Source organism: Mobula birostris, chromosome 20 (assembly GCF_030028105.1).
Source record: "Mobula birostris isolate sMobBir1 chromosome 20, sMobBir1.hap1, whole genome shotgun sequence".
NCBI classification, from domain to species: Eukaryota; Metazoa; Chordata; class Chondrichthyes; order Myliobatiformes; family Myliobatidae; genus Mobula; species Mobula birostris.
Window position 1 is genome coordinate 65,848,895 of NC_092389.1, and position 27,423 is coordinate 65,876,317.

General features: G+C 44.1%; 2 protein-coding genes across 2 annotated transcripts in view; both read left to right on the forward strand.

Annotated features, from left to right (window-relative positions):
• The window catches only part of LOC140185051 (uncharacterized), a 783,302-nt gene that overhangs the window by 355,792 nt on the left and 400,087 nt on the right, over positions 1 to 27,423 (forward strand). The gene's annotated exons all lie outside the window — the stretch shown is intronic.
• On the forward strand, positions 668 to 23,675 carry LOC140185295 (zinc-binding protein A33-like). Its single transcript, XM_072238681.1, has 6 exons — positions 668 to 1,311; positions 2,001 to 2,096; positions 2,481 to 2,714; positions 4,134 to 4,156; positions 4,244 to 4,362; positions 18,162 to 23,675. The coding sequence occupies exons 1-6, from the start codon at positions 901 to 903 to the stop codon at positions 18,713 to 18,715; spliced, it is 1,437 nt and encodes a 478-aa protein (XP_072094782.1). The 5' UTR covers positions 668 to 900; the 3' UTR covers positions 18,716 to 23,675.

The window sequence follows — 27,423 nt, forward strand, 5'->3', positions numbered from 1 at the left end:
TGTCACAGCACAATATTCTCTCCACATCCCCACTTTCATGGCATGAACTAATTTAATAGTTGTTTTCAATAGTTACTTAACCCCGGTTTTACACCCCAGTCTGACTCTCTTTACACTTGGAAAAAAAAAGCGAGCTGCTGGAGGAACTCAGCAAGTCAGTCAGCATCTGTGGAGGGAAACGGACAATCGAAATTTCGGGTTGAGACAGTCCAGATGAAGGATCTCGTCCCGGAAAGTCGATTATACATTTCTCTCCCAAGATGCTGCCGGCCACGCTCAGTCACTCCAGCATCACATTTCTTACCGGAGATTCCAGCATCTGCAGTCTCTTGTGCCTCTCTTTTCAGAACTTGTCCCTTTCAGTCCTGCCTCAGACTGAACCAGGCTCTTCACTCCGGCTGCATTTCTGTTCTGCTTCTTCTTTAGCCCATCACGCCTACCGGGGCACAGGCCCCCACCAGCATCTCGCCAGAGTCCCCTGTCCAGGGCGAAGGTTGATCGGCCCTGAGGCTTCTTCTTTCACCACACGACTTCAATGATCTTCCGGGGAAGGTCCTACCGGTCCCAGGGATGAGGCCTTTGGAGGTTCGTTTGGCATTTCTGTGCACTGCCATTTTACGAGATAAGGTGGCAAGCCCCATGCCCAACGCCCCTCCTTTCGCAGCCGGGTTTAGGCAGTCCATGGCCGAGTTTTTATTTATGTTCAGACCTGTTTAGTGTGTTGCTGATCTCACCCTGATATGGAAATTACCACTATTACTTCGAAGTGAACACCTCCAACAGCAGAATGTTCATTTCCCGAGTCTGCAGCGACATGTAGTGGACAATCGCGGTACTGCAGGGGATCAGCCCCGCCCCGAAAGTGAAATCATTCTGAATCAGGAAGTGCCGGGAGTTCACATGGCTTCGAAAGGACAGGCCGAGAGTTGGACCGAGGAGGCAATTTGTTCCATCTGCCTCGATGTTTTCACCGATCCGGTGTCACTGGAGTGTGGGCACAACTTCTGTCGCTCTTGTATCACACGGTGTTGGGAAAGGGAGGAGAGAAACTCCTGCCCCGAATGTAGAGAGGTGTTTGCTGACGGCACCCTCAGGGTAAATCGGGCCTTAGTAAATTTGGCTGAAAAAGCTCGAAATCTAAACCTGAATCCGAAAGGGAAGGAAAGTAAATTTCACTGCGAGGAACATGAGGAAGAACTGAAGCTGTTTTGCAACACGGACAAGACACTGATCTGTCTGATCTGTGCAGTTGCGCAGGAACACCGAGAGCACCGCTTCATGCCGATTAAAGAAGCTGTTAAAATCTACAAGGTAAAACTAACCTGAATTTGATCCTCACTCTCTCCTCCGTTCTTCTGCCTGGAACCACGGGAGCCTTCACATCATTCCCCGCGACTTTCGCCATCTCCAACCGGATTCAACCACCAAACACATCTTTCCCTCCAACAGCCCAGACCCACCCTTTCCCCACAACTCTCCAGGCTGTGTGGCGATCGCTGTCCGTACTGTAACTCCCTTGTCCACTTGCTCCTCTGCACCGATCTCCCTCCTGGCACTGTTACCTCCAAGCGGGCCTAGTGCTACGCCTGACTCCCACACCGCCTCACTGGCCACCATTCGGAATCCCATACAGTCCCAATTCCTCCCGTTTCTTCTATGGTCGATTATCCTTTCGTATAGATCCCATTTTCTTTAGCTCTTTGCCTCCCCACCTGACCCCTCTCATCTTCTTAACTTCATCACCTTACACCACGTCCCCCTCACGTTGTCTCACCCGTCATTTGCCGACTGAATCTTACCCTTTTTATTCTGGCTTCTGCCCCATTGATTTCCAGTCCAAGCGAAGGGTGCCATCCCCAAACGGCGACTATTTTTCCCCCAGCATAGATGCTGCCTGAGTCGTTCAGTTCCTCCAGCATTTTGTGAGCGATAATCGGGTTTGAACACCTGTTTCTTTTGATACATCTTCGTTTCTATTTCCTTCGCTCTCTGACTTCCAGGATCAGCTAAATTCTTCCTTAGACTCTCTCACAAAAATGGAATCAGACTTCCAGGAAAAGGAGCAGCAACAGAAAGAGAAGATTTCTGGAGTTCTGGTGAGTCTTCCTGAGCGGAATTTCTGATATTACTGTATAGTTTTGCTCCCTCTAATGCAGAATAGCAGAGTATCGCAGCTCCAGCGATCCTGAACTCTGGTGCTGTCTGTGTGGAGTTTGCATGTTCAGACACATCCCGCGGATATGCTGCATGAATGGTTAATTACAATTAACCCTGTGATGGTGGGGATGCTGTATGTGAATCAGGTGGTAGTTAATGGGTCAATGAGGGAGAATAGATTTCAGGAAAATGTGAGGGAATGGGGTTGCCGGGAATGCTCTCAGAACTAGCATGGACATTAATGGACTGACTAGTCACCTTAATATCATAAGGAAATGCAACACAGCAATACAGTAAATTAATCTTTGCCCTTCATTCAACAGCATCAGTCACACAGCGTTCAGTCCCACATCACATCCCAGTTTGCTGAACTGCGCCAGATTGTCACTGAGAAAGAGCAGAGCTTACTCAGGGATCTCGGGGAAGAAGAGGCGAGGATTCTGAGTACAATGAAGAAAAATCTTCGAGAGATTCAAGAGAATATCAGGATTATTCAGGAGGAAGTCTCAAAGTTAAAGGAACAGATGGATCAAAAAGACAGTATGATATTTCTCAAGGTGAGAGGTTATATTTCAATTTGTTTCTGTCAAAGGGCACTAAATGAACACTGGTATATTTGAAATAAACACAGCACAGTGGCCAATTCGAAAAAAAATCAATTGTCACTGCTGGCAATATTGCACAGATTGTTATGCTTATATGAAGCGCCCTCCAATCACGACAATAAAGACGTTCCAAAATGTCGAAGTGTGATACCCTTCATTAGCACCGTACAATCTTGAAGCGATGAAACGTCAGCGTAATTAATTGTAAATTAAGCTGCAGTGAAGCGGTCAACAAAAGATATGACATCCGTCTATCCTCAGCTGAAAACTGCCCAGAACAAAGCACAAATATGTAACTTACTCCCTGCGTTATTACCACACCCCACTCACATGACGTGTTACCTTCATAAACATGCAACACTGAATACAATGCAGACAGAAAATAGAGACATTGCTCCTACACACAGCATTTACAAATGGCAGTAAACTGTTTCTCACCAGACAATTGATGAAACTATTCACGGTTGTTGTTGTCCCAGAAATGACCTTACACAACTTCTGTACATCCCAGGACAGAATGCAATCTTCTCTGAAATGATTCACTCTGATCATAACACAGATCTGCTGATTGTGTCCTTAATTACCACAGTAAATATCCTCTCAAACTCCCATAAAGACCCAGTTCCAGTCACAGTCTGTGAGTTTGTCTGGTGCAATGGGTGCGAGGATCTATCTGTCAATCACTGAGAACGAAGAATGTGACCCACACATCAGAATTATCCTCTATATCCAGGATCCATCAGGTTAAGGAAACTTTCACTTTTCACTTTACACCTTCGATTTAATTTTACATGGGATTGTGTCCCATTCTCCATCATAAGCAGTCCTTTTGGTCCATTTTCTCCTATCAGTCTCAGTGCTTCACAATCCACCTCCCACCTGCTCACCACACCCAGCAACAGTGCCCGAACTCCATGTTTATCCAGTTTCCCCATTACATTCAATCTCCGCTGTTCTGCTTCAACCACTCCTGTGGCAGCGAGTTCCACGTTCCCTTCAATAAATTTCTTCTCGGATTCATTAAAATCCATCTGCAATTTCATCTCCCCAAAAGTCTCCCCATAAATAGAGGTACTTTCTCCACCTGAACGCAATGAAATCCATCACTGATCTTATATTCCTCCATCTTATCATCCTGACGTCATATCCAAATGAAAATGCACAACCTGCCCTGTCTTTCCTGTAAGTTGTATTCTCTCAGACTAACTTTCAGAAATGTTCTTGGTAAGTTACCCCATGGTTCTGTATTGTCTGCGTATGTGAGTGACTGTGGGAGTGGAAATTTTTAACACCTTGTAATTGTTTGGATGAAATTCAGGATGCGGACAGTAAGTCCAAATCTAATCAGATTTGTGTTTTTATTTATTTCAGGAGGGAAGTCATCGGAACCTAAGGTAGGACATGCTCTTTACTGAAACCCTGTATGGATTTGTAAAATAGTTTAGATTTCCAGTTTATAACCAGCAGTTTAATACTTACAGGATTAATGATGATATCCAGGAATTGTCAGTGACTGATGAGGCCCTACCAGTTGAAAATTTCTATCACCCCTATTTTTTGAACAAAGTGCTGAGAGAAACACTTGATGTCATTAATCGAGGTAAAACTTGCAAAGATTTTTTTTTTCTTCTTGTTTCTGAGACACAATTAAGTTATAACTTGAAGTGAAGATTGTCTATAATAATGGCTGAAGGGGAACTGAAGTTTATTCCACATCAGCCCCACCGACTGGGAGGCATGACTGTCACATGGTCAGTTGGAGATATCAGACCCCTGAACACACATGCACAGGGCCAGAATACAACCAATACACGGGACTGGCAGATGAACCACTGTGTCCCGATCCCAGGCCACTGCACTAACACGCCAAGACATGAGTTTGAACCCCACCACAGGAGCTGGGAAACTAATACTGATTTCATGATATCGCAGTGAACAAAAGCGGGTATCAGTGTGGTGACCGGGATAGTCAGAAAAATACACAAGTCCTTCGTGCGCTGGGAGTACAGATTCTGACTGACGCAGGTCTTTGCCCCCGCCTGCTGAACCGGCAACTGTCACTGTTGTTAGAGGGAGAAGAGGGAACTCTAGTGATATGGGACTCAGTCGTCAGGGGAACAGACAAGAGATTCTGTGGACATGAATGGGACACCCGAATGGTATGTGCCTCCTAGGTGCCAGGGTCAGGGACATCTCTGATTGTGTTCGCAGCATTTTAGAGAGGGAGGGAACACAGCCAGATATCTTGGTACACATTGGTACCAATGACATAGGAAGTAACACCAAATAAGTCCTGAAAATAGGATTTGGAGAGCTTGGTAGAAAGCCGAGAAGCAGTACCTCCAGGATTGTAATTTCTGTGCTGCCTGTGCCAGGTGCTGCTGAGGGTAGAAACAGGAGGATTTGACAGGTTAATGTGTTGCTGAGAAGCTGCTGCATGAGGCAGGGCTTCAGGTTCCTGGATCATGGGAATCTCGTCTCGGGGAGGTATGACCTGTTCATAAGTGATAGATTGCACCTGAACCCGAGAGGGAACAATACTCTCACAGGGAGGTTCGATACACCTGAAAGGGAGGGTCTAAACACATTTGGCAGGGGCGAGCAAACCAGAGTGAAGGGACTCTGATTAGGACTGATGGTGAAAAAAGCAGAGACAGCGTGTAGACTGTCAGATGGGGCTGACAGATGCGAGGACAAAATTGCAGCCAGCAGGGTGAGTATCAGTGCAGAAGGGATGCAGAATCAAAAAAGGTAGCAAATACAGTACTCAAAGTGTTATATCTCAATGCACGGAGTATAAGAAATAAGGTGGATGATTTTGTTGCTCGATTACAGATTGTCGGATACGATGTTATGGCTATGACGGAATCGTGGCTGAAGGATGGTTGTAGTTGGGATGTCCAAGGTTACACAATGTATCGGTGGTGGAGGAAGGTAGGCAGAGAGGGTGGCGTGGCTCTGCTGGTGAATCAGTAGAAAGTTGTGACATCGGATAGGAAGATATTTAATCCTTGTGGGTTGAGTTAAGAAACTGCAAAGGTAAAAGGACCCTGATGGCAGTTATATACAGGCCTCCCAACAGTAGATGGGATGTGGATCACAGATTACAACTGGAAGTGGAAAAGGCCAATCAAAAGGACTTGATAGTCATGGGAGATTTCAACATGCAGGTCAATTGGGAAAATCCGGTTGGTAATAGATCTCAAGAGAGTGAATTTGTTGAATGCCATGTGGTGGCTTTTTTGAGCAGTTTGTCGTTGAGCCTACTGGGGGAACAGCTCTACTGGATTGGGTGTTATGTATTGAACCAGAGGTGATTAGGTAAAGGAACCCTTAGGAGGCAGTGCTCACAACATGACTGAGTTCAAGTTGAAATTTGATAAGCAGAAAGTAAAGTCTGACGTTGTAGTATTTCAGAGGGGTAGAAGATATGACAGTGGTCTGAGAGAGGAGTTGTCCAAAGCAAACTGGAAGGAGATTCTGGAAGGGATGACAGCAGAGCAGAAATGGTGTGAATTTATGGGAAATGAGGAAGGTGCAGGGTAGGTGTATTCCAAAAATAAATAAATACTCAAATAGCAAAATAGTACAAGGGAAGACAATGTAAAAGCAGAGAGGGCATACAACAAATCAAAAATTAGTAGGAAGACAGAGGATTGTGAAGCTTTTAAATACCTGCAGAGAGCAAGTACAAGAGTGATTGGGAGGGGAACAATGAAATATGAAATTGAATTGAATTGAATATTTTGTCATCCTTCCTATACATGAGGAGTAAAAATCTTTACGTTACATCTCTGTGTAAATGTGCAATGTGCAATTTACGGTAATTTATAATAAATAGTATGTACAACAGGATAATCAATGTGACATCGAAATACAATTATGTCAGATGAGTTAAGCAGTCCTATAGCCTGGTGGTCCTGAGTTATGCTGCGGTACCGTTTCCCGGTTGGTAGCAACTGGTACAGTTTGTGGTGGGGTGATGCAGGTCTGCCACAATCATATGGGCCACTTTCACACACCTGTCTTTGTAAAGCAAGCGAGCAAACAACATCAAAGTGGATAGTAAAAATGTTTTTTCAAGTATGTAAAAAAAATAGAGATGAGAGTGGAGTTAGGACGACTAGAAAATGAGTCCAGATATATAATAACGGGGGAGAAAGAGATGGAAGATAAACTAAATGAGTATTTTGCTTCATTGTGGAAAACACTAGCACTGTACCAGATGTTGAAGGGTGCGAGGGAAGAGAAGTGAGTGCAGTTACTGTTACAGGGGGGAAGGTGCTCAAAAAGCTGAAAGACCTAATGGTACATAGGCCACCCGGACCAGACGAACTGCACCCCAGTGTTGTGAAAGATCACCGGTAGACATTGCGGAGACATTAGAAATCATCTTTCAGAAATCATTGGACTCTGTCATATCGTCAGAGGACTGGAAAACTGCAAATGTCACTCTACTCTTTAAGTAAGGAGGAAGGCAGCAGAAAAGAAATTGTGGACCATTTAGCATCACCTCTGTGTTTGGGAAGATGATAGAGCCAATTGTTAAGGATGAGATGATGGAGTACTTAATGTGACAGGACAAGATTGTACAAAGTCAACACGGTTTCCTTCAGGGAAAATCCTGCCTGATGAAGCTGTTGGAATTCTATGAGGAGATTACAAGTAGGAGTGATAACGGGAATGCAGGGATGTTGTGTATTTGGACTCTCAGAAGGCCTTTGACAAGCTGCTTACCAAGTTAAGAGCCCACGGTATTACAGAAAAGTTGGCAGGGTAGGAGGCAGTAAATGAGAGAAAAACAAACCTTTCCTGTTTGGCTGCCAGTGACTAGCAGTGTTGCACCATGGTCAGTGTTGGTACCAATTCTTTTTATGCTGTATATCAATGATTGAAAGGATGGCTTTGTTGTCAAGTTTGCAGATGATACAAACATTGGTATAGGGACAGGTAGTGTTGAGCAAACAGACAGGCTGCACAAATACGTGGATGAGGAGAATGGGCAAGAAAGTGTCAAATTAAATACAATGTTGGAAAATGCATGGTCATGCACTTTGATATTAGAAATATTTTTTTTAAATGGGGAGGAAAAAACAGAAATCTGCGATCTGGGAGTCCTTCTGCAGAAAACCTAAAGGTTCACTTGCAGGTAGAGTCGATGTTGAGGAAGATAAATGCAATGTTAGCATTCAATTCAACAGGTTGATTATATAAGAGCAGGGATGTGATGCTGAGGCTTTATAAGGCACTGGTGAAGCCTCACCCTGAGTATTGCGAACAGTTTTGGGCTCCTCATCTAAGAAAAGATGTGCAGGTATTTGTGAGTGTTCACAGGAGGTTCACAAGGATGAATCCAGGAATGAAAGGGATATCATACAAGGAATGTTTGATAACTCTGTTCCTGTACTCAGTGTAATTTACAAAGATGAGGGGGGATCTCACTGGAAAACTTCTGAATGTTGAAAGGCCAGGAGTAGATGTGGAAAGGATATTTCCCGTGGTGGGGGAGTGTAGGACAAGGGGACACAGCCTCAGTATAGTGGGGCGTCCATTTAAAACAGAGATGCAGAGAAAGCTCTTTAGCCAGAAGATGGTGAATTTGTGGAATTTGTTACCACAGGCAGCTGTGGCCAGGTCCTTGGAGGAATTTAAGGTAGAACGTGATAGGTTCTGGACTATGTTCCCTCTAAGCTGTGCGTGTGTGCGCACGTACACACATTTTTCAACCAGCACACAAAGGAAATTAATGTGTGCACAAAAGTTTAGTTACCTGAAGTAATGTAGTAATTAATAATTATACTTATTGAAAATAATCTTTTAGCTAAATGTTTCTGTAAACTAGTTAGTCGTTTTTTTTTCAAATACCACAATGTACGTCACTAATTTACGTCACATCACTTTTCCTGTTCTGGGATCTGGGAGACAGTATTTCATGTAGTAACAAAGTTAAAGTTTTGCTAAGCCAACAACGTGAAGAAAATATCACAGTAAATACAAGTTCGCTGTTGACTTTTATACATAGTCTTTGTGTGCATTTAGAAGAAAGGTTTCCTGAAGATGAGGTACAAGAATGGTCAGCTTTTGATTTCTCCACAATTACAGGTTATGACTTCATATTTGGCGATGAAAAAGTTAATGCCTTGTGTCTAAAAATATCATGATTTTCTAGCTGAAAATACGGTACTAGTTAGACAGTTTAATGATTTCAAATTTTCCGTGCAAGAAAAAATTAAATCCAAACTGATTTCAAACTTTGCTCAAACGGTGGCATTTGTACTTCAAAATGAACAGTTTTGTGACCTCGCACAGTTGATGGACATTGGGGGAACCTTTCTTGTGTCTAGTGCGGACTGTGAGCGAGGTTTTAGCCTAACGAATCAACTCAAAAACAAGCTGCGAAACCGTTTAGGTGAATGTCATGTGGATATGTTAATGAGAATCGAAAGCTACCAATTGGATTGAAGTTCTATTAGTCTAGATAGAGTTTACAAAGAATGGGTAAATGCCAAAGACAGGAGAGAGAAAAAAAATAACTGAGTGACTTAAATATGTATGTAATTTTCCTGTTACTCTGTGCAGTTTTATGTCAAATATTTTGTAAATCTACATGCCATCTGTGCATTCAGTGCGCACATACTTTTGTCACAGGAAAATAATTTGCACAACATAAGATTTTCGTGCACACTGACTTCTAAAAATTAGAGGGAACGTTGGTTCGAGATTGAACAGCATCAAACGTTACGTGGAGAATGCCGGGGTGTGGGGCTGAGGAGGGAAGAAAAACAGTCAGTCACGATTGAAAGGCAGAGCAGACTCGGTGGGCCAAATGGCCTAATTCTGCTCCCATGTCTTACGGTCATGGTTATCAAACCACCACGTTGAAGCATTGGGAGATTGAGCCTGCTTGCCCAGTCTGACCTCTCTGTAAACACAAAATACTCTGCAGATGCTGGGGTCAAAGCAACACTCACAACATGCTGGAGGAACTCAGCAGGTCGGGCATCATGCGTGGAAATAATCAGTCAACGTTTCGGTCCTGACGAAGGGCTCCGGCCCGAAACGTTGACTGATCATATCCACGGAAGCTGCCCGACCTGCAGACTGACCTCTCTGTGACTGCAGACTTTCATTGACTCAGGTCTGCCCCCTGCTGGAGTCGCGATCCTCACTGTTGTCATCAAACCACCCCATTGAATCATTGTGAGACTGAGCCCGGACACTCCAACCAGCATTGATATCGGTCACTATTACACCTCGGGAGAAGCACACACAGCATAATCGGCCTGCAAACCTCCTCACACACATACACAAGGAGGCTTGGCAGGTCTTAGTCAGAGCCTCAGCAACGTACGTTGTTACTTCCCTCAGTAACCTGGAGACCAATATCTTCAGACACAGTGAGTTATTTATTTAAACAACTCACTCACATGTCATACATTGTCAGCACACACCAGACATGTGATGACACACTGTGATATGCAAATACTTCAATGTGCACACTCTCCTTCAATGTGTACACACAAACACACTGTTATTTACCACAATCAACACATACACACTATGAGAGTGTGACTCATGGCCAAAGAGACAGGCACAACTTCCCATTTGGGAATGAAATCTGCCGTCCTTACCCAGTCTGTCTGCTCTGTGCACTGAGCTGCCCTCTGACGTGACGTCACATCAACAGTTCGCAGACAGGCTCCAGGGTGAGATTCCTCAGGAGGATGATCTGGGAAGAGCAATGGCAGATGTTGAACCCACGGTCCCCTTCATCTATCTGCAAAACTAAGATCCAATTTGCATGTGTTTGTACCATATCCCTGGTATCATTCCTTATTTGTGTATCTGTCTGAACTTATTGCTACAGGAGGGTGGATAATGTAACCCCACTTTTTAAAAAAGGAGGGAGAGAGAAACCGGGGAATTATAGACCGGTTAGCCTAAAGTCAACGTGGATTTGTGAAAGGAAAATCATGTCTGACGAATCTCATAGAATTTTTTGAGGCTGCTATTGCGATGAGGTGGAGGGTAAATGCGTGGCTGAGGGATTGGAGCAGGGGGCAGGGATTCAAGTTTTTGGATCATTGGGACCTCTTTTGGCGCAGGCGTGACCTGTACAAAAAGGACGGGTTACACTTGAATCCTAGGGGGACCAATATCCTGGCAGGGAGATTAGCGAGGACTACTGAGGTGACTTTAAACTAGAATGGTTGGGGGGTGGGAATCAAATTAAAGAGGCTAGGTGTGAGGAGGTTAGTTCACAACAGGGGGATGGGAACCGGTGCAGAGAGACAGAGGGGTGTAAAGTGAGGGTAGAAGCAAAAAGTACTAAGGAGAAAAGTAAAAGTGGCAGGCCGACAATTCCAGGGCAAGCATTAAAAAGGGCCACTTTTCAACATAATTGTATTAGCGCTAAGAGAGTTGTAAAAGAGCGCCTGAAGGTTTTGTGTGTCAATGCAAGGAGCATTCGTATTAAGGTGGATGAATTGAAAGTGCAGATTGTTATTAATGATTATGATATAGTTGGGATCACAGAAACATGGCTCCAGGGTGACCAAGGATGGGAGCTCAACGTGCAGGGATATCTAATATTCAGGAGGGATAGATATGAAGGAAGGGGAGGTGGGGTGGCGTTGCTGGTTAAAGAAGAGATTAACGCAATAGAAAGGAAGGACATAAGCCGGGAAGATGTGGAATCGACATGGGTAGAGCTGCGTAACACCAAGGGGCAGAAGACGCTGGTGGGAGTTGTGTACAGGCCACCTCACAGTAGTAGTGAGGTCGGAGATGGTATTAAACAGGAAATTAGAAATGTGTGCAATAAAGGAACAGCAGTTATAATGGGTGACTTCAATCTACATGTAGATTGGGTGAAACAAATTGGTAAAGGTGCTGAGGAAGAGGATTTCTTGGAATGTATGCAGGATGGTTTTTTGAACCAACATGTCGAGGAACCAACTAGAGAGCAGGCTATTCTGGATTGGGTTTTGAGCAATGAGGAAGGGTTAATTAGCAATCTTGTCGTGAGAGGCCCCTTGGGTAAGAGTGACCATAATATGGTGGAATTCTTCATTAAGATGGAGAGTTACATAGTTAATACAGAAACAAAGGTTCTGAACTTAAAGAGGGTTAACTTTGAAGGTATGAGACGTGAATTAGCTAAGATAGACTGGCAAATGACACTTAAAGGATTGACGGTGGATATGCAATGGCAAGCATTTAAAGATTGCATGGATGAACTACAACAATTGTTCATCCCAGTTTGGCAAAAGAATAAATCAAGGAAGGTAGCGCACCCGTGGCTGACAAGAGAAATTAGGGATAGTATCAATTCCAAAGAAGAAGCATACAAATTAGCCAGAGAAAGTGGCTCACCTGAAGACTGGGAGAAGTTCAGAGTTCAGCAGAGGAGGACAAGGGCTTAATTAGGAAGGGGAAAAAAGATTATGAGAGAAAACTGGCAGGGAACATAAAAACTGATTGTAAAAGCTTTTATAGATATGTAAAAAGGAAAAGACTGGTAAAGACAAATGTAGGTCCCCTACAGACAGAAACAGGTGAATTAATTATGGAGAGCAAGGACATGGCAGACCAATTGAATAATTATTTTGGTTCTATCTTCACTAAGGAGGACATAAATAATCTTCCAGAAACAGTAGGGGACAGAGGGTCCAGTGAGATGGAGGAACTGAGCGAAATACATGTTAGTAGGGAAGTGGTGTTAGGTAAATTGAAGGGATTAAAGGCAGATAAATCCCCAGGGCCAGATGGTCTGCATCCTAGGGTGCTTAAGGAAGTAGCCCAAGAAATAGTGGATGCATTAGTGATAATTTTACAAAACTCGTTAGATTCTGGACTAGTTCCTGAGGATTGGAGGGTGGCTAATGTAACCCCACTTTTTAAAAAAAGGAGGGAGAGAGAAGCCGGAGAATTATAGACCGGTTAGCCTAACGTCGGTGGTGGGGAAACTGCTGGAGTCAGTTATCAAAGATGTGATAACAGCACATTTGGAAAGCGGTGAAATCATCGGACAAAGTCAGCATGGATTTGTGAAAGGAAAATCATGTCTGACGAATCTCATAGAATTTTTTGAGGATGTAACTAGTATAGTGGATAGAGGAGAACCAGTGGATGTGGTATATTTGGATTTTCAGAAGGCTTTTGACAAGGTCCCACACAGGAGACTAGTGTGCAAACTTAAAGCACACGGTATTGGGGGTAAGGTATTGATGTGGATGGAGAGTTGGTTAGCAGACAGGAAGCAAAAAGTGGGAATAAACGGGCCCTTTTCAGAATGGCAGGTAGTTACTAGTGGGGTACCGCAAGGCTCAGTGCTGGGACCCCAGTTGTTTACAATATATATTAATGACTTGGATGAGGGAATGAAATGCAGCATCTCCAAGTTTGCGGATGACACGAAGCTGGGTGGCAGTGTTAGCTGTGAGGAGGATGCTAAGAGGATGCAGAGTGACTTGGATACGTTGGGTGAGTGGGAAAATTCATGGCAGATGCAATTTAATGTGGATAAATGTGAAGTTATCCACTTTGGTGGCAAAAATAGGAAAACAGATTATTATCTGAATGGTGGCCGATTAGGAAAAGGGGAGGTGCAACGAGACCTGGATGTCATTATACGCCAGTCATTGAAAGTGGGCATGCAGGTACAGCAGGCAGTGAAAAAGGTGAATGGTATGCTGGCATTTATGGCGAGAGGATTCGAGTACAGGAGCAGGGAGGTACTACTGCAGTTGTACAAGGTCTTGGTGGGACCACACCTTGAGTATTGTGTGCAGTTTTGGTCCCCTAATCTGAAGAAAGACATCCTTGGCATAGAGGGAGTGCAAAGAAGGTTCACCAGATTGATTCCTGGGATGGCAGGACTTTCATATGAAGAAAGATTGGATGAACTGGGCTTGTACTCATTGGAAGTTAGAAGATTGAGGGGGCCTCTGATTGAAACGTATAAAATCCTAAAGGGATTGGACAGGCTAGATGCAGGAAGATTGTTCCCAATGTTGGGGAAGTCCAGAACAAGGGTTCACAGTTTGAGGATAAAGGGGATGCCTTTTAGGACCGAGATTAGGAAAAACTTCTTCACACAGAGAGTGGTGAATCTGTGGAATACTCTGCCACAGGAAACAGTTGAGGCCAGTTCATTGGCTGTATTTAAGAGGGAGTTAGATATGGCCCTTGTGGCTACGGGGATCAGGGGGTATGGAGGGAAGGCTGGGGCGGGGTTCTGAGTTGGATGATCAGCCATGATCATAATAAATGGCGGTGCAGGTTCGAAGGGCCGAATGGCCTACTCCTGCACCTATTTTCTATGTTTCTATGTTTCTATGTTTCTGCTGATATCAAATTCCATCTGCCCACCTCCCTCTCTGAGAGAAAGTTACTCCACAGATCCCCTCTTACCCTTTGATTCTGTACTCCCAAGTTCAGGAAAAAAAATACTCTTGCCTTATCTAAGTCTCTTATGATTTTATACAGTTCAATAACGGGTCATCCCTCAACACCCTGCACTCCAGAGAAATAGACCCCGCTTATCCACTCTCTCCTGTTAACCCACAGTCCCCAGTCCTGGTAATTTCCTTCTGAGGCCTTCTGTCCTGTGAAATGTCATCCTTCCAATAGTCGGGGTGCCAGAATTTCAGAGAATATCCCCAGTGTCGTCTATAATCAACATCAAAGACCTTGCTTAAGTTCCTGTGGACAGTGTCGCATAGGCTGATGAATACAGGACTGAAGGTGTTATATTTGATTGCTCCAGTATACTGATTAAGGTAGATGATGTTGTAGCACAGGTAGAGATTGGCAGGTATAACGTTGTTGGCATCATTGAGTTGTGGTGGAAAGACGATCGTGGCTTGAAGCTCAACATCCAAGGATACACCTTGTGTTCAAAGGACAGGCAGGTAGGCAGAGAGGCTGGGGAGGGTCTGTTGAAAAAAAAAAGAACTGAAATCAAATCTTTAGTGAGGTGACACAAAATTGGAAGGTGTAGAATCTTTGTGGGTAGAATTAAGAAACTGCAAGGGTAAAAGACCTTGGTGAGAGTTGTATACAGACTTCCCAATAGTAGCCAGGGTATGGGGTACAAATTACATCAGGAGATAGAAAAGGCATGTATAAAGGGTAAGGTGATAATAGGGATGGGGGATTTCAAAATGCAGGTAGATTGGGAAAATCAAGTTGGTGTTGCATTCCAGAGAGGAAATTTGTAAAGTGCCTAAGAGATGACTTTTTAATATAGTTTCTGGTTGAGTCTATTGGGAGGGAAGCAATTCTCGACTGGGATTTGTGTAACAAACCAGACAGGATTAGGGAGCTCAAGGTAAAAGAACCCTGAGGAAGCTGTAAACTGAAAATGATAGAACCCACCCCACAGTTTGAGATGGAGAAGTAAAGTTGGATGTATCAGTATTAGGGTGATGTAAAGGGAATGACAGAGACATGACGGAGGAGTTGACCAGAGTAGATTGGAAAGGGAACATGAATAGCAAAAGCTGAGGTTTCTGGGGGCAATTCGGAAGACACAGGATAGATATGTCCCGAATATGAAGATGTATTATACCGGGAGGATAGGGTAACTGCGGTTGACAAGGGAAGTCAGATACAGCATAAAAGTAAAAGACAGGGCATACATTTTAACAGAGATTAGCAGGATATCAAGAAGGTTTCAATCACCAACAGATTGTAACTAAAATAATAAGGCGAGAAAAAATGAGATACGAGGGAAAACATGCCAATAATACACAAGTAGATACAGAAAGTTTTTATTTCAAATATTTCCCAAGTGAGAGAGAGGTAAGTGTGGATATTGGACCTATGGAACATGCCAAAGACATGGTAGTGGGAATTGCGTACTGTTCTGTGTCAAACCTCACTGGGGAAGATATCCGCTGCTCGTCAGAAAGCTGAGAGTGTCAGGGGACATACGTTTTTGCTATTACTGAGGAGAGAGTGTGTGGGAAGGTGAAAGGTCTGAGGTAGATAAATCACCTGCACCACATGGACTACATCCCAGTGTTCGGATAAAGGTAGCTGAAGTGAATGTGGATGCGTCATTAATGATCTCTCAAGAATCACGAGATTCAGAATCATTCAAGGCCACTGGATATTGCAAAGGTCACTTCACTCTGAGGAAAGGAAATTACACATGAATTGGTCTTTCTTCAGTGAAATGGTTGGCATGGATGTGGTGTGCTTGGGAAGATGTTGCAGTCCAGTATTAAGGACGAACTTTTGGATACACAGAGGGACATGATAAAATAGGCCCAAGACAGCATGCCTTCCCTGAAGGAGCAATCTTGGTTGACAGATCTGCTGGAATTCTTCAAGTTTCACAAAGGCAAGATAGACAACGAATGATTTGGACGACAGAATTCCTGCCTTTGTGACCAAGCTTGCAGATGAGATGAAGACAGCTGAAGGGCAAGTAGAGCTGCTGAAGCTTGGAATCTGGCGAAGGACAGAGACAGATCAGGAAAATGGGCGAAGAAGTGATGAAAAGATTACTGAGTAGGGAAGTCGTGCATGCATTTTGGTAGAAAGAATAAAGATGTAGACGAGTTTACATCTCCCAGCTTTGTCCCCTCCACCTTCTCGTTACGTCTACACACACAGTTCACTTGCAGGCTCTCCATCCCTCCCCCACTTGCCTCTGCTTCAAACTGGCATTCATCTCACCCCTACTGGTTGCCATTTTCACCTCCTTTACTATCTCTAACCTCCACACTCCTCCATTTTACACTTCACACTCACAAATGAACTAAAATTGAATGAAGGGCCTGTTCCTGTGCAGTACTGTTCTTTTTTCTCTGTTCCCTGCTTCGAAGAATGAGTGGAGATCTTAGGGAAACACAAAGTTATTTCAGGGCTCAACAGGCAGGATGCAGGGAGGATGTTTCCTCTGTCTGAGGAGTCAAAGGTCAGTTGTCACTGTCTGTTTGGAATTCTCTGCACCGATGGGGGTGGGTATGGTCTCAGTCAACAGTTCACAGAGCTATGGCTGTACAGCATAGAAATGTGCCCTTTGACCCACCACCTCTGTGCTGACCTATTTACCATCTTTTTTTAAAACACAGTTTGGAGCATTGTGTGCAGTTCTGGTCACCTAACTATAGGAAGGATATCAGCAAGACTGAAAGAGTGCAGAGAAGATTTACTAGGATGTTGTCGGGTCTTCAGGAGTTGAGTTACTGGGACAGATTGAACAGATTAGGACTTTATTCCTTGGAGCGTCGGAGAATGGGGTGGGGGCGGATTTGATAGAGGTTTACAATATTATACAGACAGAGTAAATCCGAGTAGTCTCTTTCCACTTAGATTAGGAGAGATAAATACGAGAGGACATGGCTTTAGGGTGAAAGGGGAAAGGTTTAGGGGAAAACTTCTTCACTTAGAGAGAAGTGGGAGTGTGGAACGAGCTGCCATCTAATGTGGTAAATGAGGGCTCACTCTTAAGCTTTAAGAATAAATTGGATAGATACATGGATGGGAGAGGTCAGGACGGTTATGGATTGGGTGCAGGTCAATGGGACTTACGGAATAACGTTTCGGCACTGACTAGAAGGGCCGAATGGTCTGTTTTCTGTGCTGTAGTGTTCTAGAGTTCTATACTTCTATCTGCATTCATCCCATTGGCCGGCAGTAGGTCCGCCTCCCTCTGTGCCTTGCCTATTGAAGTGTCTGTCCAAGGGTCTCTTAAACACAGAGGACTGGAGGCCTGTGCTGGGGCCGGGGTTGTTTGTCATTCATATTAATGATTTCGATGAGAATGTAGGTAATATAGTTAGTAGGTTTCTGGGTGACACTAAAATCATTGCATAGTGGACAGCGAAGAGGGCTACCCACGTTTACAATGGGCCCTTGATTAACTGTAGAGCTGGGTACAGTGACAATGTTTTAAAATGCATCTTGGCAGGTATGTGGATAAGAAAGGTGGAAAGGAATAATGGACTAGCTCATTAAAACAAATTGATTGGAATGAACAAGTTGGGCCGAAGAGCCTCTGTGACCTCTTGTTCAAATCCATTCACTCACCCCTTACCATCTGAATTCACCCCCACCCCACGCCCGTTTCTGCTGGCTATCTCTCCTATTTGTTTCTATTCTTGAAACGTAGACTGTTCATCTCTCTCCACAGAGACCCTCCAGCATTCTGTGTCTATTCATCGGGAAAACTCCGCTGTCCGGACCGGAAGCTAAACCTCAGGGAGATACTGGTTCTCCATCCGCTGTGACTGGGTAAAACCCCGGGAAAGATTCTTGTCAGCCACCTGACTGTGCCTGAGACCCAGCGGCCTATATTCCGGTATAGGGGCCGCGCTGCCTGAGTCTCCCTCCCCGTCCCTCCCGATCCCCAGGGACTCTCTAATTCTCTGTTTCTCTCCCCAGTCTCTGTCACCGTGGATGTGGAAACGGCGCATCCGGAGCTCGAGGTGTCTGAGGATCGGAAGAGTGTGAGACGGACCGGGAACTGGAGGGATCTCCCTGACACCGGGAAGAGATTCACAAATCGGGCTCGTGTGCTGGGATCGGAGGGATTCACATCGGGGAGACATTACTGGGAGGTGGAGGTGGCGGGGAATAGGGTTTGGGGTCTAGGAGTCGCCGCAGAGTCTGTGGACAGGAAGGCAGGGGTCAGTTTGAGTCCGGAGACCGGATTCTGGATCATCAGGCAGGTAGATGATGTGTTACATCGGGATTATGACGTGTTCGATGTTCTCACCTCCCCCGAGTCCCGTCTCCCTGCCGGTCCCATCCCCGGGAGGGTGGGAGTTTATCTCAGTTACGAGTCCGGGGCAGTTTCATTTTACAACGCGGAGACCAAGTCCCATCTCCACACCTTCACTGGGAATAAGTTCACGGGGAAACTTTATCCTTTCTTCTGGCCTTGGGATGGAAATCAGTGGCTGAGAATCTGCTCTGGTTGCACTCCGGGTCTGTAAACGGGTCGGGTCCTGGGACCGGCGTCAGGAGTAAAGTCCCTGTAAATATAAATGTGCGGAGAGTGAAATAAACACGGGAGGAGTTTCCATCATGGCTGATCCCGGATCCCACTAAACCCCATACACCTGCGTTCTCGCATTATCCTCTGATGGTCTGAACGATCAGAAAATGATCAACTTCCGCGTTAAATATACCCACAGACAGCTTCCACCGCATTCTGTGGAAAAGTATTCCACAGGGTCACTACTCTCTGGATAAAAATATTCCTCCTTACCTCTGTTCAAAAAGATCTCCCCTCAATCTTGATGCTGTGCCCTCTAGTCTGGATATCACCACCACGTGAAACAACCTCTCCACATCCACCCTGTCTAGTTGTTTCAACACATGTTAGGTTTCAATGAGATCCCTTCTCCGTTCTGAGACATGGGACCCAAAACATTGACAAAACTCCAAGTACGGCCTGACTTGTGTGTTTTAAAGGCTCAGCATTATCTCCTTTGTTTAATATTCTATCCCCCTTCAAAGAAAAGCCAACATTGCATTTTCCTTCTTTACCACAGGCTCAAGCTGCGAAATAACCTTCTTGGACTCTTACACGAAGATTCCTAAGTCCCCTGCATCTCTGATGTTTGAATTATCTCCCCATTAAAATAATAGTCCACACTATTATTCCTTTGACCAAAATTCATTATCATACATTTCCCAATACTGTATTCAATCTGCCACTTTTTTTTTACTGTTCTTCCAATTTGTCTGTCCAGCTGCAATCGCATTGCTTCCTCAACACTTCCCACCCCTCCACCTATCTTCGTATCATCTGCAGACTTTGCCCCAAAGTCATCAATTTCATTATCTTAATCGTTGACAAACAATATGAAAAGTAGCAGTCCAGATACTGACTCTGGGGAACACCACTCGTCACTGGCAGCCAACCTGAAAAGGCCCCCTTTATCTCTGCTCGCTGTCTCTTACCTGTCAGCCATTTCTGTATCCATTCCAGTATCTGTCCTGCAACGCCATAAGATTTTAACTTGTTCGGCAGCCTCATCTGTGGTACCTTATCAAAGGTCTTCTGAAAACCCAAGTAAGTGATATCCACTGCCTCTCATTTATCCACCCACCCTCCTTTTCACTTCCTCAAAGACCTCTAAAGATTTGTTAGGCACGGTTGTCATTTACAGAAACCATGCTGACATTGACTTATTTTATCATTCGACTCCAAATACCTTGGAAAATCTTCTCGAAAACAGACTACACTTTCCCAACCACTAAGATCAGGCTAACTGGCCTATAATTTCCTTTCTCCATTTTCTGCCTTCCTCCATTTTTTAAATATTTCAATTTTCAATTTTCCAGTTCTCCAAGACCATGCCGGAATCAAGTAATTCTTGAAAGATCGTCACCAATGCATCCATCATCCATTCAGCAACCTCCCTCTGGACTCTGCAATGTAGTCCATCTGGCCCATGTGACTGATCCACCTGAAGACATTTGAGTTTGCCTGGCACTTTTCCTTTGTCACTCACTCCTCCCCCTGACACTCATGGACCTCTCGTGCTCTGCGAGCGTCTTCCACAGTGAAGACTGATACCAAGTATTCATTCAGTTCATCTGTCATTTCTGTGTCCCCCATCACTACCTCACCAGAGTCAATTTCCAGTGGTCCAATATCAACTCTCGTCTCCATTTCACTCTTTATGTAACTGACGAAAAAAAACTTTTGGCATCCCGTCTTATATTAATAGCTAGTTTGTCCTCATAATTCATCTTTATCATTCTTATTGTCTTTTAGTACACTTTTGTTGGATTTTAAAAGCATCCCAATCATCCAATCTCCCACACGCTTTTACTAACTTATATGCCATTTCCTTAGGTTTTACACAGTCCTTAAGAGGCTTGGCTGGCACCAGGGCAGGAATGGATTCTCAATATTCCTGGATTTCAGTGCTTTAAAACGGATGGGGGGTCAGGGGAGGAGGGGTGGCAATGCTAGTCAGGGATACTATTACAGCTACAGAAAGGGTGGGTAATGTAGCAGAATCCTCTTTTGGGAAAGGAGCAGTTACTGTTCACAGTATGTTACCAGGCCGACTAGGGTGAATCCCATACCAGATCTCATATTAGGTAACGGACCGGGTCAGGTCACAGATCTCTCAGTGGGTGAGCATCTGGGGGACAGTGACCACCGCTCCCTGGCCTTTAGCGTTATCATGAAAAAGGATAGAATCAGAGAGGAAAGGAATATTTTGAATTGGGGAAGGGCAAATTATGAGGCTATAAGGCTAGAACTTGCGAGTGTGAATTGGGATGATGTTTTTCCAGGGAAATGTACTATGGACATGTGGTCGATGTTTAGGGATAAATTTGTTCCGGTGCTGAAGATAAAGAATGGTAGGGTGACGGAACCATGGGTGACAAGTGAGGTGAAAATCTAGTCAGGAGGAAGAAGGCAGCATACATGAGGTTCAGGAAGCAAGGATCAGATGGGTCTATTGAGGAATATAGGGTAGCAAGAAAGGAGCTTAAGAAGGGGCAGAGGAGAGCAAGAAGGGGGCATGAGAAGGCCTTGGCGAGAAGAGTAAAGGAAAACCCCAAAGCATTCTTCAGTTATGTGAAGAACAAAAGGATGACAGGAGTGAATGTAGGACCGATTAGAGATAAAGGTGGGAAGATATGCCTGGAGGCTGTGGAGGTGAGCGAGGTCCTCAATGAATACTTCTCTTCGGTATTCACGAATGAGAGGGAACGATGACGGTGAGGACAATATCAGTGAGGTTGATGTTCTGGAGCATGTTGATATTAAGGGAGAGGAGGTGTTGGAGTTGTTAAGATACATTAGGAAGGATAAGTCCCCGGGGCCTGACGGAATATTTCCCAGGCTGCCCCACGAGACGAGGCAAGAGATTGCTGAGCCTCTGGCTAGGACCTTAATGTTCTCGTTGTCTGCGGGAATGGTACCGGAGGATTGGAGGGAAGTGAATGTTGTCCTCTCGTTCAAAAAAGGTAGTTGGGATAGTCCGGGTAATTATAGACCAGTGAGCCTTACGTCTGTGGTGGGAAAGCTGTTGGAAAAAAATCTTAGAAATGGGGTCTGTGGGCATTTAGAGAAACATGGTCTGATCAGGGACAGTCAGCTTGGCTTTGTAAAGGGCAGATCGTGTCGAACACGCCTGATAGAGTTCTTTGAGGAGGTGACCAGGCATATAGATGAGGGTACTGCAGTGGATGTGATCTACATAGATTTTAGTAAGGCATTTAACACGGTTCCAGACGGTAGATTTATTCAGAAAGTCAGAAGGCATGGAATCCAGGGAAGTTTGGCCAGGTAGATTCAGAATTGGCTTCCCTGCAGAAAGCAGAGGGTCGTGGTGGAGGGAGTACATTGAGATTGGAGGATTGTGACTAGTCGTGTCCCACAAGAATCGGTTCTGGGACCTCTACTTTTCGTGATTTTTATTAACGACCTGGGTGTAGGAGTAGAAGGGTGGGTTGGCAAGTTTGCAGACTACACAAAGGTTGGTGGTGTTGTAGATAGTGTAGGGGATTGTCGAAGATTGCAGGGAGACATTGATAGGATGCAGAAGTGGGCTGAGAAGTGGCAGATAGAGTTCAACCCAGAGAAGTGTGAGGTGGTACACTTTGGAAGGACAAACTCCAAGGCAGAGTACAAAGTAAATGGCAGGATACTTGGTAGTGTGTAGGAGCAGAGCGATCTGGGGGTACATGTCCACAGACCCCTGAAAGTTGCCTCACAGATAGATAGGGTAGTTAAGAAACCTTCTGAGTGTTAGCTTTCATAAGTCGAGGGATAGAGTTTAAGAGCCGCGAGGTAATGATGCAGCTCTATAAAACTCTGGTTAGCCTACACTTGGAGTACTGTGCCCTGTTCTGGTCGCCTCACTATAGGAAGGATGTGGAAGCACTGGAAAGGGTACAGAGGAGATTTACTAGCATGCTGCCTGGTTTAGAGAGTATCGAGTATGATTGGAGAGTAAGGGAGCTAGGGCTTTACTCTTTGGAGAGAAGGAGGATGAGAGGAGACATGATAGAGGTGTACAAGATAATAAGAGGAATAGATAGAGTGGATAGCCAGCGCCTCTTCCCCAGGGCACCACTGCTCAATACAAGAGGACATGGCTTTAAGATAAGGGGTGGGAAGTTCAAGGGGGACTTTAGAGGAAGGTTTTTTTAATCAGAGAGTGGTTGGTGTGTGGAATGCCCTGCCTGAGTCAGTGCTGAAGGCAGATACGCTAGTAAAATTTAAGAGACTGTTAGGCTGGTATATGGAGGAATTTGACTTGGGGGTTATATGGGAGGGAATGTTTGAGGGTCGGCACAACATTGTGGGCCGAAGGGCCTGTACTGTGCTGTGCTGTACGCTTCTATGTTCTCTCTTTAATTTCCCCGTCAGCCACGTTTGCCTTCCCCTGCTATTTGAGAAATTCTTCTGTGGGACTTGTCTATCCTGCGCCTTGTAAACGATTCCCAGATACTTCAGCCACCTCTGATCAGCCGTCATCCCTGCAGTAGCCTCCTCCAATTCACCCGGACAAGTTCCCCTCTCATGCCTCTGTAATTCCCTTTGTTCCATTGCGAGACTGACACATGTGACTTAGGCTTCTCCCTCTCAAATTGCAGTATGAATTCAATTATATTATGATCACTGCCTTCTCAGGGTTCTTTTTCTTTAAGCTCCCGAATAAGATCAGGGTAATTACCCTTTCCCCGAGTAGGCCCCAACACAAGCTGCTCTATAAAGCCGTCTCATAGGCATTCAACAAATTCCCTCCCTTGCGATCCGACACCAACCTGATTTTCCCAATTCCCTTGCGTATTGACGTCCCCCGATATAATTGTGACATTACTATTATTACATGCCTTTTCCTGCTTAATACTCTGAATTAACTTAAAGTCACTCCAGAACTTAATAAAGTTTTATATGAAAACTATCAACCCCAAGGAATGTAACGAAGCCTGCATTTTTTTCAAACTTATATGCTTCACACTGAAATAGTATGTGTTTAACAGTTTCATAACGACAAAATGTACACGACACAGAATGTAGTTTTCCAATTAGATACAAGGTATAATTAAGCATGCTGTGGGAAATTCTAAGTCGTGTCAATATAGTTTCTTCCCATCTTGTTTTAAGCCCTTCTTCTATAAACCAACTGATTTATGAACTCTGTAAAGGTGTCTGTCCTTATCTCCATTATCCTACAAGTCCTGCCAAAAGCTCCTAATTCTTAACCCTACCAACCCCTTAATTTCTGATTTGCTAAGTGTAAGGTCTATATCCACAGTTGAAATTTTAGCAGCTTTTGTTGCTAAACAGTCAACCTCATCACTTCGCTGGATAGTGCTGTGTGCAGGGCCCATAAGGTGCAGACGTACAAACCAAACTTTGTACATGGAATACTGTTTGACGAGTTTCCAACAGTCAATCTGACCTTCTGCTAGAATGATCTGTTTTAAAACTCATCAAAACTGAAAAGGATTCTGAACAAATTACAAGTTTGCAAGGACCAATTTCCTACACCCACTGTAACCCTAAAATGATGACAAAGAATTCTGCTTCAAATACAGATGAATGGCTGGTAAGTCATTTCTTTAACATTACCTGCAATTCAGGCACAAAACAGTCACACCAACAATCCCAGTTAAATTATATTTTGATCCAACTTTAAAAATAGTTACCATGTGATAATAACTTTCATTACTGTACTGATGAACGAGCAGATACTCAGGCAACACAGAATCCAGTTGTATAACCTAAAATTAACTACAGTCATTGGAAAAAAAATCAAGGTGGTGCTACAGAGAAAGCGACAGTGGGAAATATTGTATCATCCAATACACCCATATTCCCAGCTTGATAAGAACCCAACCACCCAAAACTGAACGTATTGTTCTTGTGATGTTCCTATCAGTCCTCCAGAACACCTTTAACAGGATGATCATTTCTTTACCCCCTCAATTTAACCCAGTATGTTAACAGCAACTTAACCCTCTGTCATTGTGAGGACAATTGTCCCATTTCAACCAGTAAAGCCGAAACAGGAGACGACCTTACTGCACTACAACACAATCTTAAAGCCTGTGCTGGTATCACACCTAAGCATTCTAAAGTTGAAGATGAGGATGATCAACTTCAGCCATAATCAAGAACAGATTGAATTAAACAAATATAAATGGTCAACAAAGATTTTCGTGTTGCACCCCAAGAACACCCACATGGTTGTTTGAGGACATTCAATGTTCCCTTATATTTCTCAATTATTTTAGTGATATGGTGCTTCCATCCACATGCCTGGAAATCTCACCACTGACACGGGCGTCACTTGAGATCAAGTACAAGTCTATTAATTCTGTTTGTAAAACACACAACGTGTTTCAGTGACAGAAACTCAAATCAGCAAATATTTGCATACTGCTTCAGCCGTCAACTATAAATTACATTCTATTTATAGTAAAATTGAAATACTCTAATCCATAAAGCTCCATCATCTGCATGTCGTGATTTACCCTTCACAGTACCTATCTCAGAGAAAATATCATTTATCATAATATGAAATAACGAAGGGCTACAAATACTGCCCTGAAAGGTCCCATTCTCTACCTCATGGAAAAACAAATATATCATGCCCACCTGTACCTGCACAGACCGTCCAAATAAGAAAATCATAAAAACTGACAGATCCTCAAGGGTTTTATTATATTATTTTAAATCGAGTGCAGGTCGATTAATCCTGTCTGTAAACCACACAACGTGCTCTGAGCGACGAAAAGCTCAAAGCCTCAAATATTTGCCCACTGTTCGACTGTATTCATTGTAAATTGTTTCTTACTTAGAGTAAAATTGATACACTACCTCTAATCTCTGAAGCTACATCATCTGCATATAGTGATTTACCCACCAGAGTTCCCATCTCAGAGAAAATAACATTAATCATAATATTAAATAATGAAGGGCTACAAATACCGCCTTGTGGAGTCCCATTCTCCATCTCATGGAAACACAAATATAACGTGCCCTCCCGTACTTGCACAGACCGTCCAAATAAAAAAAAACAGATAAATTAAGCAATATCCCCTCACTCTTAATTTCCAAAATTCAATCAAAAGTCCTTTCTTCCATAACATATTATTTCCCTTTTCAGTATCAAAAAATACTGCTATTACATCTTTATTTAACTGTGCTTTCCTAATATCATCTTCCAAACCTAAAACTAAATCTAATGTCATTCCACCCTTCCAAAATCCACTCTAATACGACGCTATATCACTGTTCTTTCCAAAATATAACTGAAGCGCTCGATTACTATACATTCCATCAGTTTACATAAATGAGACATTAATGATATAAGCCCATAACTAGAAGGATCAGACAGGGATCTGAGAGGATTTAGAATAGGCACTACTGCTGCCATTTTTTTCAGATTTTAGATTATGAGGACACGCAGTCCTCTTTTATTGTCATTTAGTAATGCATGCATTAAGAAATGATACAATGTTCCTCCAGAGTGATATCACAGAAACACGTGACAAACCGACTGAAAAGCTGACAAAAAACACATAATTATAACGCATAGTTACAACAGTGCAAAGCAATACCGTAATTTGATAAGAACAGACCATGGGCACGGTAAAAAGTCTCAAAGTCTCTCCAAAGTCCCATCATCTCACGCAGACGGTAAACCTCCAGCGCCGCCAACTTGCCGATGCAGCATACCGGAAGCATCCGACCAGAGTCCGACTCCGAGTCCGTCCGAGAACTCCGAGCCTCCGACCAGCCCTCCGACACCGAGCACTGAGCACCATCTCTGCCCAAGCGATTCGACCCCGGCCCCGTCAACAGGCAATAGGCAAAGCCGAGGATTTGGGGCCTTCCCCTCCGGAGATTCTCGATCGCGGGCATTTCAGAAGTTTCTCCAGATGTTCCTCCGTGCTTCTCATGGCTGTCTCCATCAAATCAGGATTGTGCACGGCCCCCTAGTTAGCACGTACGGTATCATTCGGAACGGCCACGCGCGCTGCGTAGCGCCGCCGTCTTCTCCTCCCTCAAAACCAAGGTAGAACGTAGAACAACGCGAGTCCTGACGAAGGGTCTCGGCCTGAAACGTCGACTGCACTTCTTCCTAGAGATGCTGCCTGGCCTGCTGCGTTCACCAGCAACTTTGATGTGTGTTGCTTGAATTTCCAGCATCTGCAGAATTCCTCTTGTAAGAGTTTTAAGGTGCTTGGATATAGGTACGGAGCGGGTGTCAGGGGTACAGAGGCATACGAATGTCTGGGCATCCCTAGTCAAAATTTCTGTGACTGTTAATACCTAAGCGAGTAAAAGATTACCTGATTTCAAAAGTCATAAAGTTAAAGATGACACATTTCTGCAGTATTATAAGCAAGATCACTTTTCTATTTCCATCTTTTACAGTTTCAAAATAACAAAATAGAGAAAGAGCCCGAAGCAAAAGTTTGGGCACCCTGCATGGTCAGTACTTAGTAACATTCCCTTTGGCAAGTATCACAGCTTGTAAACGCTTTCTGTAGCCAGCTAAGAGTCTTTCAATTCTTGTTTGAGGGAATTTCGCCCATTCTTTCATTGCAAACGGCTTCTAGTTCTGTGAGATTCTTCGGCCGTCTTAAATGCGCTGCTCTTTTGAGGTTTATCCACAGATTTTTGATGATGTTTAGGTCGCCACCCTCG

What these genes read in the sequence shown, in the direction of transcription:
- LOC140185295 (XM_072238681.1), top strand. Translation starts at nt 901, where the DNA reads ATGGCTTCGAAAGGACAGGCCGAGAGTTGGACCGAGGAGGCAATTTGT. An exon ending in ACAGTATGATATTTCTCAAG is followed by an intron (nt 2,715 to 4,133) that starts GTGAGAGGTTAT and finishes TATTTATTTCAG; the next exon opens with GAGGGAAGTCATCGGAACCT. An exon ending in ACTTGATGTCATTAATCGAG is followed by an intron (nt 4,363 to 18,161) that starts GTAAAACTTGCA and finishes TTCTCTCCCCAG; the next exon opens with TCTCTGTCACCGTGGATGTG.